This window comes from Myotis yumanensis, unplaced genomic scaffold, assembly GCF_028538775.1.
Source record: "Myotis yumanensis isolate MYYU_CA2020_CCGP unplaced genomic scaffold, mMyoYum1.0.hap1 SCAF_1, whole genome shotgun sequence".
Lineage (NCBI taxonomy): Eukaryota > Metazoa > Chordata > Mammalia > Chiroptera > Vespertilionidae > Myotis > Myotis yumanensis.
In genome coordinates this window covers 77,884,309-77,906,260 of record NW_027223752.1, presented here as the reverse complement: position 1 = coordinate 77,906,260, position 21,952 = coordinate 77,884,309, and the positions used below count along the sequence as shown (strand labels likewise).

The 21,952-nt window shown below is 38.7% G+C and overlaps 1 protein-coding gene across 3 annotated transcripts in view; it reads left to right on the top strand.

Annotated features, from left to right (window-relative positions):
* FMN1 (formin 1) overlaps positions 1-21,952 on the top strand; it is a 387,832-nt gene that overhangs the window by 241,665 nt on the left and 124,215 nt on the right. For all 3 annotated transcript variants that reach the window (XM_070425545.1, XM_070425561.1, XM_070425554.1), the window contains 4 exons: positions 2,222-2,351; positions 3,863-4,009; positions 5,105-5,164; positions 10,250-10,370. In XM_070425545.1, coding sequence (XP_070281646.1) covers positions 2,222-2,351; positions 3,863-4,009; positions 5,105-5,164; positions 10,250-10,370 — 458 coding nt within the window. The remainder of the gene's footprint in view (positions 1-2,221; positions 2,352-3,862; positions 4,010-5,104; positions 5,165-10,249; positions 10,371-21,952) is intronic.

Below are 21,952 nucleotides of genomic sequence, written 5' to 3'. Positions count from 1 at the left end.
AACATAAGTTGGTGAACTTATGTGCTTGTCTCCTCATATTGGTCCCGAACCTCCTGTTCTGAAACTAGCTATAAGTAATTATTCAAGCAACATGCGCTTTTCATCTGTGTCCTTCTTGCTGAGTTGAGGTGTTGAGCAGTATATTCTCTTACACAGTCTGTAAATGCTTCACTCTGTGTTCACTTACTCTAGGAAGTGTGCACACGCTGGGGATCAGGTCCTGCTTGGGAATAGAGCCTCACGGTCACATTTGGGAGAGGAAGGAATGCAGGGCACTTCCTTCCTTTGAGGTAGCTCTCAGCAGCATCTGAGTAACTAAATTCCCTGAGTCACCACAGTACCAAATGCCCCTGTCCCACAAGCTTTTTACTACTCATATTTGTGAAAACTGGTGGTACCCCTAATTCCAGTTATAAATAAATCAGTGGTTTAATACTAATTTTATGAAGAAATAATTGACATAAACATGTAATTTCTTCTCTTGTCCTAATCAGAAATCATATGGGTTTTATATCCCATTACATTATTTTCATAATAATCCATTACAGAAATTTAAAACACAGGTGTGGCTTCTTTATGGGTATTCTTTACTTCATCTCTGTGTCATTTAAAAACAAAAAAGAAGAGGAGCCCTGGCTGGTGCGGCTCGGTTGGGTGTTGTCCTGTGCACTGAGGGGTCCCTGGTTCAGTTCCCGTTCGGAGCACATGCCCAGGTTGTGGCTTAAAACGCTAGTGGAAGGCATGCAGTGGGCAGCCAATAGATGTCTCGCTCTGGCATTGAAGTTTTTCTCTCTCTGCCTCTCTTCCTTCCTCTCTCTCTAAAAATCAATTAAAAAAAATGAGAAGAGTTGGCTTAGAAGATTAAATATAGAAAATCCAATCAAGAAAAAAAATTTAAAAAGAAGATATTACCTGGTTGTGGGATAAATAAGAAAAACAGCTGATCATTAGAATCTTATTAACACCCAGAGCTCCCTAAAAAAAAAGTAAAAGAGGCACCGAGTATTAGCTAAGGGAATTTCTTCAGGCATGGAAAGAAGGAGGCCCCAGCTTCACAAGCATTCGTGGGCAGAGATTGCAAAATGTCCAAGTAATGATGTTATGAGTTGACCGAGGCTTTCAGAAATATCAGGTAATAATCATTTCGACCCCAAAATGAATTTAATTGCTGTTAGTGGATTCTCTCCTTTTCTGAGTTCACATCCAACTCTTTCCACCCGTTTAGTTTTATGCCCCTTCCTCTGGTGATTGGCCAGGAGAGTATGTAGTTCTTCCAACTTAATTTTGCAAAGGGCACCGGTGCCCAACTGCTCAGACAGTGAGCTTTTGTGTAGGTTAGTACTCGCCTTTAGCTTTAAGATCTGCCTTGCCACCGTTTTTAAGCAGCTTTAGATTGTGTCCACTTAATGAGTGCTGCTTTGTTCCAAGCACTGAGCTCTGAGCTCTGTTTATATAGGTACGTTGATGTGGAAGAGTAAACAAATATCTGCAGAATAGGGACATTATCGACTATTATCTAATTCATTAAGCAAAAATCTCACTTAAGAGATTTTGTATCACTTGCCTCCAGTCCTCACTTTACTCAGCCTGTATAAATATATCCTTAGAGAATGCTGCATTATACAGCAAGTATATTGTATATATTTTCTCATGCCCTAAAGACTAACACTTCTCATTTGGGTTTAGTCTCCTATTTGGGTAGCAGGAGATAGATAACTTGTTGTGGTTCATTATAATTGCATTAATTTTCTGTTCCTAAAGTAATTTATATACCAGGCATTTATTTTTTAACTATGTATTTTATTGATTTCAGAGAGTAAGAGAAAGAGCAATAGAAACATCAATGATGAGAAAGAATCATTGATCGGCTGCCTCCTACACACCCCACACTGGGGATCGAGCCCACAACCCAGGCATGTGCCCTGACTGGGAATCAAACCGTGACCTCCTGGTTCATAGGTCGACGTTCAACCACTGAGCTATGCTGACTGGCCCCTATGCATTTATTTACTACCATAAAAACCCATTTTTTGAAAAGTGGCTTTGTTATCCACAGTAGAACACATCGCCTTAGAGTTGCTTAAGTTAGCCTGGTACCTTTTAAGTTTGTTAAATTAATTGTCAAATAAGGAATGCTCTCATGATGGATCTTTTCCAGCTGTCTTTTTACTTTCCTTGTGATTTTATATGAAGCTAGATGATTCCTCCTGAATTTTTACAGATTTTTACGTGAATTAGCCCAGATCCCTAATTTTGCTGAGCGTGCCCAGTGTATCATCTTCAGGTCTGTCTTTTCTGAAGGCATCACCTCCTTGCATCGAAAGGTAGAGATCATCACACGAGCTTCTAAGGTATGTTGCTGTCTAATTTAAAAAGACAACTTTGTCCTTATTAGGGGTAAAGGAGGAAGCTGGGAGTGGGAGAGATCAGCTAGAGTCCCTTTGCCAAAACTTTTTGGGTTTAAGAGTGTGTGTTTTTCTAAGTATAGCTGTGAGTATGTGTGTGCATGCAGATGAAGTACGAGGGAGAGGGAGAGAGAAAAGTAGAGAAGGGGAAAAATGGCATTCTTACAGATTTCTTCTCAAATATTCCAATGTACATACTGGCCATTTAACACCAACCCAAATAGTATAGTTAATTTTTACTTACTGTCTGGATTACAAAAGAGGTTTTGCCTCAGACCCATGAATTTGATCATCTGAAATGTGCTACATAGTGAAATAAAAAGATTCTAGAGATTTGTTAAAGGAAACAAATGATTATGATAATGAGTGATGAGCAAATAAATTTTTGTTTGCTTTACCACATTGGTATTCATTATAAAGTTAAATTCTAGCATTTGGCTTTTTCTCCCAGTGACCCATGTCCTTAAGAACGCTCTCCACAAATACTGCAGCTTTTAGTTTAATACTTAGTTACTTATCTGAAGGCATTATTTTTTTCTTTCTAAAATATAAAAGATTTCAATAAGGAAGGCATATCTACCAAAGTATAATATGTACCCTTTAATAGTGCCCACAGAGTCAGGAGCAGAAGTCAGCCTAGAGCTGTATTTGGATTTCTTTTCCTAAAATAAAAGAAAGCCAACTAAGACTATAGAGAAAAGGGAAAAGTATCTATTTGAAGTTTGTACTTGAAGCAAAGAGAGAGAGAAAGAGAGAGAGAGAGAGAGAGAGAGAGAGAGAGAGAGAGAGAGAAGGAAGGGAAGGGAGAGGGAGAGAGAGAGGGAGGGAGCGAGAGAGAGAGAGAGAGAGAGAGAGAAAACAAATGAGATGGGAAGCGAAGAAAACTCTGTAAGCAGCTTGGAATAACAGTGAATAGACATATCAGCAAATAGACATACTTAATACAGGTAGCCTCTGGCCTTGAACTACATGATTGTAGTTCACCTCTGAGGGTTAGAACCACAAATAAGGAAGAATTGACATGTTATTATAACTACCCTACACTTAACTGTACTGTTTACATAGATAATAGTCCAAAAACAGATCCTCAAATGATATTAAACCCCTTTCTACTTGCAAGTCATCGAATGTGAAGCCTAACTATAACAACTCTCTTTCCTGAATTTATAAATACTTTCAAGTATTTACAAAATAAAACTGGCTCAAATGGAAATACAAATACTAATATTTAACCCACACATAGTATAATTCATTGAAAGGATAGGAAATGATGACTCTTAATGTATTTTTTAAAAGACACTTAAGGCTTAAAGTTTATTTTCCATCTTGCTAACTGTTAATTCTGTTAGTAACATGCCACCAAATAGCCTATTGGGTACTCAATAAATATTTGCTGTTGAATGGACATAGTTATATTTGGAGTTCAGCTGCGTAATCATTGGTGTTTGTCGTCACAGGGTTTGCTGCAAATGAAGAGTGTGAAGGATATTTTAGCTCTCATTCTGGCTTTTGGAAATTATATGAATGGAGGAAATAGGACTCGGGGACAAGCAGATGGATACAGCTTAGAAATTCTGCCCAAACTCAAGGATGTCAAAAGTCGGGTATTTATTTGTTTTGTAATAAATGTCTATGATCTGCCATTATTTTCCCTCTATCCCTTTAATTTTAAAAAAAGAAAACCTATTTCTGATTGTTCCATTTATCTCCGTCCTCCCCATAACAATATACTTTTCCTTTGCTTTCTTTTGACTTTGGAATAAAATAGCTTTTTTTTTTAAAATGTTTCGTCTTATTTTGATGGCAAAATTCCCACTACATATTTGTTTGCTTTAAAATACAATTAGATGTTGAATTGCAGTGAGAGAATAAAACAGCATATGATATTAGCCATAGCACAAGGCTTGAATTTGTTGTTGGCCACTTGTAATTTATTCATTCCTGTGAATGGACCAATGTTGAGGTGAGCATTTGACTTACTCTTTTGCCCACAACAATCAGGCTGGACGTTACTGTCAAACTCTCTGAGCCTGATTATCATTTGGCTCCACACCCCTGCAGAGCCACCTCTTTAGAAACAACCAGCCATACCTAGGCGTCCTATGGGGGGCGGGGGGCAGTGGGAGTGGAGGGAGGGGAAACACTGAGGCAAATTAGAATTAGATCCATGTGAACAAGACTCAAAGGCTGCCTTGTGGGAGGGCCTGGCCTCCCAGGGTCATAAAGTGGCATGGCATTCCTTTTAAGCTGTTCTGATTGTTTTTCACACCATTAAGAACACACATCTTTTGAAAGGTGGGAAGGGAGGGATGGTTTTCTGTTCTAGTCCCTAGTTCCCTTTAGCACTCCCCTGCCCCCTCCTGTCTTGGCTTTATGCCAGAAAATATAGAGACTGTGTTTTATTTATTTATTTATTTTGTTTGTTGGTTGGTTTTAGCCATGACCTCAGAGGTCTTAGGGATTATTTGGGGGATTTTTACCCCACAAAGAGCAGTGTAGTGTTATTTCTTTGCATGGATGCCATAAAAAATGGATGGGACAAGGAGGAGAGAGAGAAATCTTGCCGGTCTCAGAATTAGGACCAGGTATCACAAACTAAAAGTGTTAAGGTCATAAACTGAGATTTTTGGCTCTCAGCTGTATAATACAGCAGAGTCTCATGTGAACGATTTTCATTTAAACTTCTCTTTTAAACCTAGGATAATGGGATTAATCTGGTGGACTATGTCGTGAAATACTACCTGCGTTACTATGATCAGGTAAGAAATGGCATTATGTGGAAAACTACACAAATGGGGCTTCAACTCTTACACATTGTTGGCATTCAGCAATCGGATGATGGATGGATTGATGGATAGATGGATGGATGGATGGATGGATGGATGGATGGATGAATGGATGGATGGATGGATGGGTGGATGGATGGATGGATGGATGGATTTCAAGTCCAACATAGAATCTGAGAGCTAGCCAGCCTCCTTGGTTTATAGATGGAAACACTGAAGCCAATTGTGAAGAGAAGCTCTATTGGGTGGTACAGGTCTACTTACTCTCACTCCGTTGTGTGACACAGCTTCAGAGAAACCCCCAGTATCCTGGTGCCTTCTGACCAGGTTGCCAGGGCCTTTGTGAAGTCTAGCCCTTCAGTAAGTGGTTATATTTGAAACTAGATTCTGGGATGCAGACCAAAATTTAGGAAATTAATATTCAGTAATGCCCAATACATTCTCAGTAATGTTCATCTGGGAACAAGTTGCAGATGTGGAATTTGAAATCCCTCCTCTTTGCTTAAATTACATTTGCAATTAGAAATAACATTTTCTGTGAGAATCTACCTGAGCATAATTTTCTGCATTTTATTCCTCCTCATTAAAATGAGAACAAGGAGTCCTAGCTTTGAGAAGAAAGAGGTTCTGTTGTAAGATGTTGAGAAATCTAGCAATCAAGATGAATGGAAAAAGTCTCCGGAAAATGTTGTCAGGACTCCTGCTTAACTATCCATGGAAGCAGAGTTTTTCCTAGGTACTGAGGGAAGGAAAGTAAAGATGCCAGAGCCTTAGTTTTAAGAGGCCTGCAATTTCATCCAGACGACCAACTAAGCACTAATGAGGTTTATAGTTCTCTTTCTTGCACTCCTGGTGGGTTTATCTAATTGTTCTCAATATATCTACAACCAGGATTCTCATCCCACCCCACCCCTCCACTTCTCCCCTGTTTCTATTAAGGATATTATAATTTTGGTCATTTAGACATGAAATGGTGCTTCTCTTTCATTGATCTCTGTCCTTAAATTCAAATTGTTTGTCGTGTTCTTCCCTGGTTTTTATCCTAAGTGACCCGCCCATTCAGGCTTTATGATAACTCACCTAGGGAATTTCGATTACTTCCTGGCTGGCTTCCCCACCATTCTAGTCCATCCACGGCCTGTGGCCTGATTACATTTTATAGTTCTGATCATTTCACATCACTTTTTTACTCCAAAACAAAATGGCTCCCCTTTTTCAAGTGAATTAAGATTCTATCCAATTTAATGCCAGTGTTTTACAACCAGATTTTTATTACTTTTCCTCTATGCACATTCTATGCTTCAACTCAAGACTTGATGTTTTCCAAACACACCCTGTGCTTTCTTCCTGATGTGTTTTTACATCTGATGTTCTCCCTAATTGGAACTATTCTTGTCATTAGCCTTTTTATATAAAACTTCTCTTTTTTTCTTATGAATATCTCTTAAAATAATTAAAATACCTTTTGGGGAAAAAGTTTATATAGTGAGCTCTTCAAAAGCAATAAGCAAAAATCAATTCATTCCTTCTCATTTTAAAAATAGTGGCAAAACAGACTGCAGGTAACCACAGAAAACAAATAGAAAATATAAATTGCTAACTAAATGTATAGAATTAGCAATCTATACTGATCCAGCCTTTCTAGGGTCTGTCTTGTATGATTGACTGAGCTCCTATCTGTTTAAGATCTATAGGTCAAATGAGACCCTTATCTAATTTGCTCTGGATTCACCAAACTCTATGTCCATAATGGGTACCTTGAAAAAATTTCTCATCATGTGCTTGTCAAGCTGTTTGCCCAGAGAGCTGTGTCTGCTTACTGGGGACCCCTTTTCCTAATTCAGATGTGCTGTATGGGCTAGTGAGACTTTGACCGTTCTGTATCTGAAGCCCTATGAATATGTGGAATATTATACATATTTCTAGGGGTTTTATCCTAAGGAAAAAATAAGGACATGTATCACTATTTTATTTGCAATAATTTGTAGTAGCAAAATATCACAGAATTTTTTAGTAGGTGTCCAAAGGTAGAAACTAAGGTCAAATAAATTATGCTAGAGTCATACAATGGAATATGCTACCATGGAAAGTGTCTAAGAGAATGTTTACTGGCATTGGAAAATGCTCTTGATCTGCTTTTAAATTACAAATGTGTTTAGAATAATATATACTGTGATCTCCAATATGTAAATATAAATACACACAGAAATACCTGGAAAGATATATATTAAAATGTTTGATTATTTCTGGATAGTAGAATTGTAAGAGATTTTTACTTTCTTCTTTCTTTTAATTACTAAACCTAATGAACATGTGTCACTTTTGTAAAAGGAAAAAAAGATATAATAAAAAATATTGCAGTCTTACATGACCTTTCTTCCAAGAGGGCTTTGCTCAGTTCCTTGTCTTTTACTCGTTTTAAGCCCAGGAACACTTTGTTTGCATGACTCACTTAAAATATGTTTTCTACCTCATCTACAGATATCAATGAGCAATTACCATCGCCCTGGTATTGCTCCCTGAGATCCAGAACTCATTGTCTCTTTCTAGTGTCTGTAATGTAGGTGCCTGATAAATATTTGCTGAGTTGTATATTCTGCAAATATTGACAAGAAGGTAATAAGAGGCATCTGTAAAGAATTAGGTATGAGGAGGTGAAAGCTATTTTCTGATAGAGAGGGGAGGTATATTGCTTCAGGCAATATGTACGTACCGTACCCCAAGTCCTGGCAGCAGGTACCAGTGTGGTAGAAGCATTGTGAGAGGTGACCTTTCTAATCCCAGGTTGACATGAGCAGATATACCTCCTGGTATTTGTCTCAACCAAGTCAGATGCATTGTGTAGGAAGACTGAGATTTGCCTACGATATACGGCTCGTTGAAGAAAGCCAAACCCGGTGAAATCAGCTTCCCAGAGGAAAATCTTACCGTAAGAATAGTTTCAAATTTGGAATGATCCGGCTTAGGAAAAATAAGAAGTCAACATTCGTGTGGTCCTCCCCTAGTTTTCACTGTGCAAAATGCACTTCACTCAACAAGAGGGTAAAATTGTATGATTTATTAAACGATCCTCTCCCTTTAGGAGCGTAAGTGATGATTTCTGTGGTTAGTAGTGATGAGCAATTAGCTGAAGAAAGGTGACTTCTGTTCCAGGCTTTCTTCCACTCATGCCAGGTTTTGGGTCCAAGTCTAGGTCTGTGAAGTTTAAAGAAACCCATCTAGAGCCATGTCTTTTGAACTCTAATTGAGCAAATTTCACCAGAACTACTACCAGGCTGATTGGCTCAGCAGCATTTTCTCAATTAAAAAAAAAAAAGAAAAGAAAAGAAAAATGAAGCTGGACTAAGTTTGATAAAAAGTTTTGGAAAATAGAAAGAGATATTATTCATGAGTACTTCCAGTGTAGATCACCATGGAGTTTTGTGGCAAGCATCTTAGATGTCGTTCCATCTTGGCTCTCAGACCAGATACTGCTTCCATGGTTTTTAAAGTAGTCAAATAAGTATAGGAAGATGAAAAAAAGTGCCTTGATCATGTAAAATGTTGTCCTATGCAAATGAGGAGAACCACCTTCTTTTATCATTCCAAGTAAAGCTAAAGGTTTTAAAGGAAGGGGAAGAGTCAAGGGAATCCTGAAACCACAGGAAAATATGAAAGTAAGTTAGATGTCTCCTGCTGAAGGTACAGATTTCCCAGAGCAGAGTTTTGTAGCTCTTCTGTGATGTTTCCAAACAGAATTTATTGAGAGGCCAGAGGTTACATTCTATATGGAGACCAAGGCACAGTTCCTGCCTTCCTGTCTAGTGGGGAAGACGTACAAGCTAACAGGCAATTTGTAAATTAATGTTGGTAAGTCCTGTGAGAATGGTAAATACCAGGGGCTCTTGGAAACACCAAGAGTTGGTTGCTGGGACTTAGGGGTAATCTTTGAGGAAGTGATGTTTGTTTTGAGATTTGAAGGATGAGTATGAATAAGGAGGTATGAGGACGTTGTGGGCAAGGGTTGGAAAAAGGGACAGTTTCATATAAAAGTTTTACAAAAGCCTAGAGGCAAGAGACCATGACCTGACCTATTATTTTAAGAAAGTTTGAGGAAGGGAGTTAGAAATAAGGAGAAGGTAGAAATAAGGCTGGAGATGTAGACAGAGGCCAGATCATAAAGTGCCTTGTAAAGCAGTTTTAGAGTCTGGAACCAGTCCTAATAGCAGTAGGAAAGATGGAATGTGAAGGAAAGCTGGCAAAGTGGCCTATGTGGAGAGACCTGAGGATTGTCTGAGATGAGCAAGATATGAAGCTACATTAAACAACCCAGGAAGAAGCCAGATAGACTGGAAAAGAAATTTGAGGCTCAGTTTATCTTTCAATGTGCCTGATGAATGTTTTGTCCCTCAAGAAGTTTCTCAGCTCAGGCGCTCTTTGAGGGATAGTTGTGGGGCTTGTCAAAAACTATACCCAGTCATGCCCACGTTAAATATGTGGTAAGAGTAGCCAAACAACATTTGGGAAATTTTTACAAATATGAATTCAATCCTCCCCTCCCCCCCACACACACTCACACATGTACGCATGTGTGCTTTAAGGTTCAGAGGAAGGTAGGTAAAGGCGTAAGGCAGGGTGATTGTTTCTTCCATTGAAGTGCTGCCTTACTCAGTACCTTCCAATTCACACCCATTGACATACCTCAACGCAGAGTTCTCTAATTGCTACCATGTGCAACCCAAACAGGGACTTTTAATTTAAATACTTTCATGTGTTCCTCCTATGCCCTTTCCCATGGACATAGAGTGCCCAAGATCAGGACATACCTGACAATTTTCTCTTTCATTCATGAGGCAAAATGAAACCTCACCCATGCCATAGCCAATCTAAATGCCAGTACGAGCAAAAAGATGTTGTGAAACACACCAAAGCACTTCAAAGTAACCAGTCCAAACTGAGGAACCCCGGAGGAGTGTTGCTGCAATGTTTATTCAAACATTCAATAAGAAATGCTTTGGAATTTCAACTGAAAGTGACAATTGGGAAGTATAATGTGCTTTTCTCCACTGTATCTTTTAGGAAGCAGGAACAGAAAAGAGCATTTTCCCCCTGCCTGAACCACAAGATTTCTTTCTGGCTTCCCAAGTCAAGTTTGAAGACCTCATCAAAGACTTGAGAAAACTGAAGAGGCAACTGGAAGGTAACAGGAACTGTTCCATTATGATAATAGCTAAGAGTTTTAAAAAATGATTTAAGAGGATTACTTGTGTGTGGCTCATTGAATGGAATGGGTGCAGAGTTCAGCTGTGGTATGCTACAGCTCTCACAAAGCGTTCCATCACTAGGCATTTTTTGGAGGCACTGGACTTACATATGTCTCTCTCTTTTACTGTGTTAGTTAGTACTTGTTATATCTACATCTTGTTTTATCTACATTTCCCAACATATAATAGATATAATTTTAATAATAATAATATTAACAGCCTAAACCCTTTACTGGATGCTTACTGTGGTCTCATATAATTCTTATAACAAACCTAAAAGCAGGAACTATACTAACTTTCTTTTTACAGATAAGAAAAATGGGGCTTGGAGAAGTTATGTTCACGCAGGCAATGCAAAACAGATTTACTGAATTCTATCTGATTAAAACTCATGCATTTTCTAAACAAGTTTACTATGCTGCCTTCTCTCTCTCCCACTCCCTCTTCCATCCCCGCTCCCTCTTCTTGTCAAACACACACACACACACACACACACACACACACACACACATACCCGTGCTCCTATATATTTGGTTTATATATATGAGTCTAATAAGGATGGCAAGACATTCTATTTTAGTTTATTTTACATTTTTTAATTATTCAAAACAATATTCTGAAAGCCCTTTGGGCTTTTTTAAAAGGTGAAAATATGCTTCTCTTGGGCAGGAATTTTCCTTTGGCATTTCGAGAGTCTTGTGTTTTCACTGTGGAGACATCTCCTTGTCCAAGAATATAAATACTTGCGCTGGAGCTTGTGTAGCTCCAACTGAAGAGCTCTGTGGAGGATTTAGGGAGCGTGTTAATGTGGAAATGGAGCCCAGAGTGCCAAAAGGCGAGCTTGAGGAAATGAAGAGCTTGAACCAGGAATATTTTTACACTAAGACATAAAATAAACATTCAAAAAATGTTTATTGTGAAAGAGTGCTCAGAAACCCAAGTCTTAGACAGAGAACAGCTTGGAACTGGAAGTGAAGGGGCAAGGTCTGCTCGGAGTGTCAGGGAAAGCCATTTGTTTTTACTTTGGGCATAAACTTGCTTAAATAAGGACGGTGGTTACAAGTGAATATTTTTACCTTGTAAATTATTTTTAAAGGAACATGTGGACATTTCCCCCCTCCTGTTGATGTGGTTGAGAGCATGAATTCAACCAAATGAATGCTTTGTTCAGGAATGCGATATGTGGACTTGTGGTTATTCTATTCCCTTTCCTAAAAAAACAACAACAAAATAAAAATGACAGTTTTGTTCTTGTACATAAGGAGCTTGATTCTTACTTGAGTAAAGCCAAGTAAGCCATCATGGAGTAGTCTCCTCTGTCCCTCTCCAGGGGTGGAATTAGGGCCCAGGCTAGTCCCCAGGATGGCTGCAGGTGAGCAGTGGCAGCGAAGACCCGTATTTGTTTACTCCTTGGCTGCCTTTGAATGCCCATCCCCCCAGCTCATGGCCCCTTTAACACCCTGGGCCTGCTCGCTCCTCTTGTCTTTTGAACAGAAGCCTGATCTGTGTGTGTTCTTTCCTCTTCCCTGGCCTTCCTTCCAGGGACTTCCTCTTTTGGGCATCCTGGCTCGGCCTCCTCCCTTGGACGCTCCAGTGTGTTAGATGATAAGTAACAAAAGGGATGAGAAGAGTGAATTAGGAAGACAGTGGACAGGCAGGGGTTCCCCCAAAGCTCCCCACTTTGGTGTATCTTATTTTCTCTAGGGAAATCCTAGCTGTCATTGCAGATCTCAGTACTCAACTGACACTTTTCTCAGTCAATTTTAAGGAGATACCAAACTTCTGCAGCTGGAGGGGCTGCCCTAGGAAGGAAAACTGATCATCACAGTTATTTTTCTTCTTTGTATTGGACTTCACCAAGGAAGTACCATAAAGGCGGTTGAGGAAACTGGGACTCCCCCACACACATTGAATATTTAAACAAAAAAATCCCTGCTAATCTTTAGGGATGCCAGTGTTTTTAACACATGAAAGGTACCTAGTAAATATTTAAAGAAAATACAGACCGTTGGTTCTCTAATGAATTTCTTTTTCTTCCAAATACCATCTGGCAAGATGGCCAGAGTCGTGGCGGTCCGTTTCATCTCCCGTCCCCATTCAGGTTTCACCGCCTTTTCCATAAGGCCTTGGTGTGAGCCTAGATTGAATGTTTAATTGAAGAGGACATAATTTTCACACATACAGCAAAGATTTGATGAGGCTTTGAGGTTTATTGTAGCCATTAAAATGTCGTGGCTGCTGGCAAAACCCCAGAAAATGTCTAAAGCTAAACCAGATGTGATTAGCAAATTTCAAGAAGTCTCAGGCCCCAGTTCTCCCAGCAGTCATGGCCCTTTAGAAGAAATTTGTTTTGAGTAGCCTGAACCACACCTTAACAATAGGATGAGAATGAAACTAGGATTGTTGGCTGTACAAATGTCCCTGGTTTAAGTAGAGGTTTTCAATACGCACCTTCCATAGAGACAAGAACTTTGAATAGCATTCTTATGTAGGTAAACACAGCAAGGAATTGATGATAATAGTATCAACTTCAGTTTGTTGCATTATATAATATAATACGTTATTATTATCTATCAGGTGCTTTGCATATATCATTCTTTGAATCCTTACAATGACCTTCTGAAGCAGATATTATTGCCGATCTCTCATAAGAGAAGGAAACTGAAGTTTATGATGCTCACATAACATGCTAAATTACTTCGCAGGTGACGACCTAGCCACATTTTAAAACTAGATGTGACTCTAAGCCATGTACTCATGACATATCCTGCTAGTGGCCCAGCAGTCTCCATACCTTATCATAGATCAAAACAGAAAGGCATATAATCAAGGCATAAAGCTTCATAAAGATACAAATGACAGAAAGAGCGTCACTGAACGTGTGCATGAGTATAACTGTATCTACTCCCACTCCTGGAACCATATAAGGAAGCCCTTGGGTTGGGGATAGAAGGGGGAGGACCTGTAGGAGAGATGGGTTATGAAAGTGAATAGACACAGTATTGCATAAGATTAAGACCTCAGGCTTTGGAATCAGATGTATTTTTTACTGGTTTGGTGAAAGTAAGATCTTGTCAATTAACCATAGAGTGTATTAATTTCTCACTCACAAAGTGGGACAATTATAGTACATACATCATAGAAGGTCAAGAATGCACACTACCTTAGTAAGGAAAGCTTCAATAAAGCCAACTGGGGTTATTTGAGTACCTCTTACTGGAAAATGTACAACTTATAGAATCAGGCCCATAATATTGGTCAGCCAGCTGGCTGTTTGTGGAGAATCGAATCCCCAGAGCACTTGTACACGCTTCTCTGCATTGTGGAGACCAAACCAAGTTCTTGGTGCTTGGGAACATGTTCCATATTTTGTTCACTGTTCTACATCCCTTAATGAGATGATAATTTTGATTTTCCTGATACTGTGAAGTTATAAGTAATAGTTGGGAGAAATCCAGCAAGCAGTAGGAATAGTTGCTCTCTTTCTTATTCGTCGACCTTGCTGGCCAAAATTCTGAAGGCATGATTATCGACCTATGTGGTGGTAGACAGAATAATGGCTCCCAAAGGTGTCCAAACCCTAACCCTGGAATCTGTGAACATGCTGCCTTACATGGCAAAAAGGGACTTTGCTGACATTGAGATGGAGGGATTACCCTGGACTAGCCAAGTGCGCCTAATCTAATCACATGGATCTTTAACATGGATCTTTAAAAGTTGGGAACTTTCCTTATCTGTGGTCAGCAGGAGGTAGTACAGTAGAATGATCAGAGAGATGCGATGTTGCTGGCTTTGAAGATGGAAAAAGTGGGCAATGAACCAAGGAATGCAGAAGCCTCCAAAACTGGGAAAGGCAAGGGATAGATTCTCCCTAGAGCTTCCAGAGGGATTGCAGCCTGTCAATACCTTGATTTCAGCCCAGTGAGACCCAGGTTAGACTTCTAATATATGGGAACTATAGGTAATATATTTGTGTTGTTTTAAGACACTTAAGTTTGTGGCAATTTGTTTTAGTAGCAATAGAAAACAAACACACCAAAGGTGTGTTTCTGAATGTGCCAGTTGATACCAGTCACACACCACACCACACACACACACACACACACACACACACACACCATTGCTGAGGCCACAGATGTGGGATTTCCCAAATACTAGTGCTCACCAGTACTGCAGAAAATGTGAATTAGTGCTTTCTAAAGAAAGAGTCGCTAGTCCGATAAACCTGGAAATGCTCTGTCCTGAAATCACATCATAGGAATTCACAGTGCGCGTGAGTTTATTAAAGGTTTTAGGAAGTCCTGCAATTTAAAAAAAAAGAACACACACACAAAAACCATGATTTATCCCTCTTTAAAGCAGCATTTCTCAACTTGAAACATGAAACATTGTGTGTGTGTGTTTTGTGTGTTTTTTATTTCACTAAATATTTAGTAATATGTTGCAGAACATACATTCTGTGAAATATAGCTTAAGTGATGTTGACATTGCTATCATGTTTTTAATATAAAGACACAACTATTTATTAAATCGTCATTCCTGGATGACCTTAACAGGAGGAGCTGTGATAAACAATTATGCTCTTTGCCCATTAATGTTGCTCTTAATACTCCCTGACCACACTGTCCTTAGTTGTTATCCATGTAAACAGAGTGGGTCACATCCTCTCGTAAGTGTTGATGCCTGGAAACCAAAATGAATAGCACTAGTGTTACTCAAAATTACTCTGGTGTCACCACTCCCAAATCCACATTTGTTTCACATCATCCTGCAATAGTATTTAGTTATGAAAAATTCACTCTGGCTATGAAAGTAAGAAGGTTAATTAATTTTTTTTAGAAGATAAGACAGGAACTCTTCAGATAGGTGTTGAAAAGTCATTCTATTCTGAGAAGTTTAAGAAGAAAAATAGCCCTGGCTGGGTAGCTCAGTTGATTAAAGCATTGTCCCTATAAGCCAAGGTTGTGGATTTGATCCCTTGGCAGGGCACATAGAAGAATCAACCAGTGAATGCATAAGTAAGTGAAACAACTAATCAATGTTTCTCTCTCAAATCAATTAAAAATTATTTTTATAAAAATAAATTGTCGCCCTGACTGGTTTGGCTCAGTGGATAGAGCATCCGCCTGCGGACTGGGGAGTCCCAGGTTCGATTCCGGTCAAGGGCATGTACCTTGGTTGCGGGCACAACCCCAGTGACGGGTGTGCAGGAGGCAGCTGATCGATGTTTCTCTCTCATCTATGTTTCTAACTGTCTATCCCTCTCCCTTCCTCTCTGTAAAAAATCAATAAAATATATTTAAAAAATAAAAATAAAAAATAAAATAAATTGTCATTAGCTAACAAAAGTTACTTAGTAACCCCTGTTATTAAGGGTGGGCTACTTAACCAGCTAACTATGATCTAAATCGGCATTGAAAATGATGCATTCTGAGCCCTGTTATTGCATATATAAATTGGGAAAATGGAATTAGCAGTTAACCCTAAGTGTAAGATATACAAACTTGTTTGAGAATGTTGGCTGAGGTGCAAGTTTGTGTGTGTTTTAAGATCATTCCAATGATGTCCTTTTCCCTAAATATTTAAGACTATATATTTGAACATGTCCTTTCTGATGAACCATTTAGAAATATTTGGAAATACACTTATACATTTTTGGAAAGGCAAGAGTCTCTGTTGACTTTTTTGATATCTGTTACCACTCTATAAATGTTTACCTGATAAATGTTTATCCTAAAATGTTAACTCTTTTAAGCCTTTTTAAAGTGAGATGCTGTGTGAAACACATAGTCTAGGCATTCAAAATTACTAAAATTTTCATTTTAAGTTTGAATAGTAATAGTTCTAACCTAACTTTACATTGAAGTACATCCAATACATCTGTAGGCATTTCCCATTCTGATGTCCTTATTTTAATGGAGTGACCAGATAAACCCTATATCATCCAGATGAGCCTCTGTTTGTATAACGCTAATTCCTAAACATTCTACTCAAAATTTAAATTATAGAAGGGTATAAATTCATACATACATGAAAGTAACAGTTCAAGAAAGAGGGTTTTTTTGTTGGGGGGAGGGGTGGTGGTAGGTTTTCTAAATTATAGTCAATGTGTTGTCCAGATGAAGATGGCAGATTGAATTCACTCATTTAGCTCCACTCCCTTTTAAAGGCTCACCAAAAATACCAACCTGTTATTTAGAATCATACAGTCAAAACCATTATAATCAGTAAAAGAGGGGAATTAGGGAGGAAACCACACACCTACACATGTAAAATCATGAAGTGAGAACATTTATACATTTCTCATGGCCCTTGGCTAAGACTGGTGTAGTGGCAATAGTTTGACTATTTGGATATGCATATGAAATTTTTACAATTAAAATCAGGTTAAAAAGACATAAGTTATATCCCTGGCTAATATGGCTCAGTTGGTTGGGTATCATCCTGTGTACTAAAAGGTTGTTGGTTCGATTCCCAGTCAGGGCACATGCCCAGGTTGGGGCTCGATCACCAGTAGGGGGCGTGCAGGAGACAGCCCATTGATGTTCCACTCTCACAACAATATTTCCTTTTCCCTTCCTCTTCCTCTAAAAAAAAAAATCAATTAAAAAAAATCTTAGCTAATCCAGCATAGCTCAGTGGTTGAGTGTTGACCTATGAACCAGGAGGTCATGGTTTGATTCTCAGGGCACATGCCTGGGTTGCAGGCTCCATTCCCAGGAGAGGGTGTGCAGGAGGTGGTCAATCACTAATTCTTATCACTGATGTTTCTATCTATCTCTCCCTCTCCATATATATATATATATATATATATATATATATATATATATATCTTTTAAAAAAACCACATAAGTTATAGTCAAATCTCAGTTATAGGCAGGTAGAGTAGTATGATTAAGGATTAGTCGTAGTTTTTTACATATTAATCTATTATTTGTAATATTAATCACTATGAGCTATATTATTTACATGTTGGAAAATCTTTCCTGTTTGAAACTACATGGTAAGCAATAGACTACCTATTGTTTCTCCTGAAAGGGGGAAACAGTCCTCTCCTTTGCCATTTAGCTCACTTAAGTGTCTGGGCAAATACTAGGTGTACCAGTTAATAATGGCGGATTTTGTAATCCAAGAAAACACAATTATTTCTAGAGAAACATCAAAAGTGCTTTATTCAAAGTAATGTCCATCGCTAGCTACACATTTCCCCCCATCTTTCAGGTAATTTGTGGATACTGTCCCAATAGAACTTTTCTTGTTTTGAGGCAAACCATTCAGAGTCCAAATTTTCCACTTCTTCGTATGTTTTAAAGTGCTGCTCAGAAAGTGCTTGTGCCATTGATCGGAACAAGTGGTAATCTGAAGGAGCAAGGTCTGGTGAATACGGTGGGTGGGTTAATACTTCCCAGGCAAGATCTTTTAATGTGTCTTTAACTGGTTTTGAAATGTGTGATGGTGCGTTATCATGAAGCAAAATTACTTTGCCGTGTCTTCTGGCACATTCTGGTCGTTCACGATCAAAGCATGGTTCACATTGATTATTTGTTGTCAGTAGCGATAAGTATTAATGGTTTCACCTGGTTTTAGAAGCTCATAATACACCACACCTTCCTAATCCCACCAAATGCAGAGCATTGTCTTCTTTCTGTAGTGATTTGGCCTTGCAGTCGATGTTGATGGTTGACCTGGGTCAACCCATGATTTTGTGCATTTGGGATTCTCAAAATAAATCCACTTTTCATCACCAGTCACAATTCGATGCAAAAAAGACTTTCTTTCATGCCGTTGAAGCAACATTTTACTAATGACTTTTCGGTTTTCCATTTGTCTATCATTGTGGCACCCATTTTCCTTCCTTTAAAACAGTGGTTCTCAACCTTCCTAATGCCGTGACCCTTTAATACAGTTCCTCATGTTGTGGTGACCCCAACCATAAAATTATTTTCGTTGCTACTTCATAACTGTAATTTTGCTACTGTTATGAATCGTAATGTAAATATCTGATATGAAGGATAATTTTCATTGTTACAAATTGAACATAATTAAAGCATAGTGATTAATCACAAAAACAATATGTAATTATATATGTGTTTTCCGATGGTCTTAGGCGACCCCTGTGAAAGGGTCGTTTGACCCCCAAAGGGGTCTTGACCCACAGGTTGAGAACCACTGCTTTAAAATCTTTCCCATTGCTTGTAAACGATCAGAAATTGTTTGCTGAGCAACGTTTAATCTTTCTGCAAGTTGTTTTTGAGTTTGACACGCATCTTCATCCAATAATGCTTGTTGGTCTTCAAACTTTTTCGGTTGACCTGGACGTTCTTTGTCTTTCACCTTGAAATCATCACTTCTAAAACGTTTAAACCAGCGTTCACAAGTATCTTGAGATGGAGCATGTTCACCATAAGCTTCCCGAAATATTCAGCAGCACTTTTTCTTCAAAATAAAGTAATGAATTAAAACTTTCCGCAAATGCTCTCTTTTTTTGCACGAAATTTGACATTTTTAAGCGTAAAAATATCTATGATGTTAACACCTGAAGCAAATTTGACATAGGAAGTTTTGAAGCTTGCTGTCAATACAACAAAATAGCATACATATCAAATCGCATATATATATATATCAACATATGTGTAACGCCATCTATGGGGTTTGAGACTGTGAACACTGCTGGCATCTGGAAGGGATTCTCTGCCTGCAGAACATTGGTGTCCCCATGGTGGAGGAAGGCAGAAAGGGCTGGTTAGCAGAACATGTACTTCATTTTGCTCTTGACTGCTTTTGTGTGGTTTTTTATTTTTAAATCTTCTCCTGAGGATATGTTTTGTTTTGTTTTTAATTAATTTTTAGAGAGAGAGAAAATAAGCAAAATATTGCCATGAGAGAGAAACATTGCCTCCCAAATACATTCCCTGACCGGGGGTCAGACTCCCAACCAAGGTATGATGTGCCTTGACCAGGATCTAACCTGCAACCTTTTGGTGTACGGGATGATGCTCCAACCAACTGAACCACCCAGCCTGGGTCACTATCCAGTGTTTAGTTCCAGTTTGCCTCTCCATTGGCCTCTTTGACTCTGTCTTTCCTGCAACCATATTGGCTCCTCCCCGGCTTGAAATCTATGTATCTATCCAACACTTGGATGAAAATGTGGCCTTTGGTCGACTAAGTCAGTCAGAAATGCTGATCCCAAAACAGAATTTTTTTAAACATATTTATGTTGATTTCAGAGAGGAAGAGAGAGAAACATCAATGATGAGAGAGAATTGTTGATCAGTTGCCTCCTGTTAGGCCCCACACCAGGGATTGAGCCCGCAACCCAGACATGTGCCCTGACTGGGACAACACTGGGGATCAAGCCCACAACCCGGGCATGTGACCTGATGGGGAATCAAACCATGACCTCCTAGTTCATAGGTCAATGCTCATCCACTGAGCCACGCTGACTGAATTTTAAAATAATGATTGCCTATTGATATTATCTCAGAAGCAAAGGAAACAATTTAAAGAACGTCTGTAATGGCTGTTCCTTTGTATTTGCAATAAATACAGTCAGGGAACCTACAATGGAGCATGCAATATGGGGTGCCCTCGGAGTTGCCAGATTTATTAAATCTGAATTTCAGGTAAACAAGATTTTTTGAGCATCAGTGTGTCTCAAATACTGCATGGGACACACTTACACTAAACAAATTATTTCTTGTTTATCTCAAATTCAAATTTAACTTGGTGTCCTGTCTTTTATCTGGCACATCTGTCCAGAATTTCACAGCAATAATAAAACCTACTAAAAGTTGGTTCACATTTTATTACCATTATGTGCTGGCAATTCTAAATAATCTCTGATAAAATCCTTGCAAGGGTGGACAATGGACTCAGGTGTAATAAATATAAGAGTACAGTGCGTGTCCATTTCCACAATCACTAATGACAAGTTACTATTTAATGATCAATTACCAAATTTGCTTTCATCATTTCTATTTGTTAAAACTACTTCAAAGCAAGTACTGCTTGCATTTTTACAGTAAGGAAGTTGAAACAACTTTGCTACCAATGACAAAGTTGAGATTTGAAACAGGTTTATCTGATTACAAAGCTTATACTCTTTCCACTATATCATGCTTTAATCCTTTACTATTTGCAGACCCAACCCTCAGACACTAACAAATGATCTAGGATGATAAAGCTTGGAGAATAAGGCCCACTTAGTTCTCTAGTTTATCTTCTAAAGGGAATGCAAATAATCTTTGGATTATAATTAGGCTTTTTCTTCTCTCTACCCATAACCACTCAACTAATTTACCTGTTGTAATCTCCATCATCCAGTGACCTGCCTATCAATCTCTTTTGGTTTCTCCAACATACTCACTGTCTTCAGCTCTCTCTCTGACAATTACCTAGCCTATGTTTTTCCCCTACATATCCCAATGTGGTTAGTCAGACAAATAACAGAGTACTATAGGGGCACTCCAAGGCAACCCACATGGTTTTGACTTCCATTTGTGGAATTACATGGCTTCTGACATAGATGTGAAAGTACAGGAACCTTCCAGGACTTGTGAAGTCACACAGCTGAGCAGACCATTGCTTCTGTGCTTGGAACCAGCCCTGCAGGATGAATGACTTTTACCACCTAGTATGATCAGATGGCTTTCTCTCCATGAGAGTATGCCTTCTTCAAGAGAGAAAGAAAAGAGAAAAACTAGATCTCATCATGAAAGTGAATATTCTCTTTAACCATTCATATGTGAATTGTCCAAAAGCAATATGGCTTTAGGAAGGGAAGAGGAAGACTTTGGAAAACTCTGGGAGGACTACTGAGAAGAGGTGGCCAACTGAACACTCATTGGAATTGAACACTCTTGTGGGATTTCAGTTCCTCTTGAAAATTAGTAAAACAAAAGTAGAGAGAGTTCTTTAAAAGCATGCGCTTAAGAACACAGAACAAGAGAGAAAACCATGATCACAACATTTTTGTAGATGGACAAGTGATAAATGAATTAGCCAAACAAGAAAGCTGAATTCTATTCCAGGAGTGGAGAAAGGTGAGAAGCAATCCAATTTTTACCACCAGATTCATACACACCACAAACTCACACGGTAACTTGTACATATGCATTCATAAATATTCGTATGTATCCATATGTAAATAAATCAATAAAATCATTCAAGAAAATTTCCAAAAAAAGATGGACACAAGTTCCTAATTTTAAAAGGCTCAGAGAATAAAATATCCATACCATTGTTAGAGCATTTCAGAATACTTGAATCAAAAAGAAAAGCTTTTTGGGGAGAGGGAGGGATGAGATGTGGAAACAAATTACACAGGGACAGTCAGTAAGCAGAATGGCTTCAGGCTTTGCAACAGCAACATTGGAAGCTAGAAATGGATCTGAGGGAAAATCATTCTTATTCCAGAATCTTATCCCACCAAATTATTGATTAAATATGAGGGCAGAATAAAAGTGTTTTCATACATGTAAATTCTCAAAAAACGTATCTCCCATCCTCGAGATGT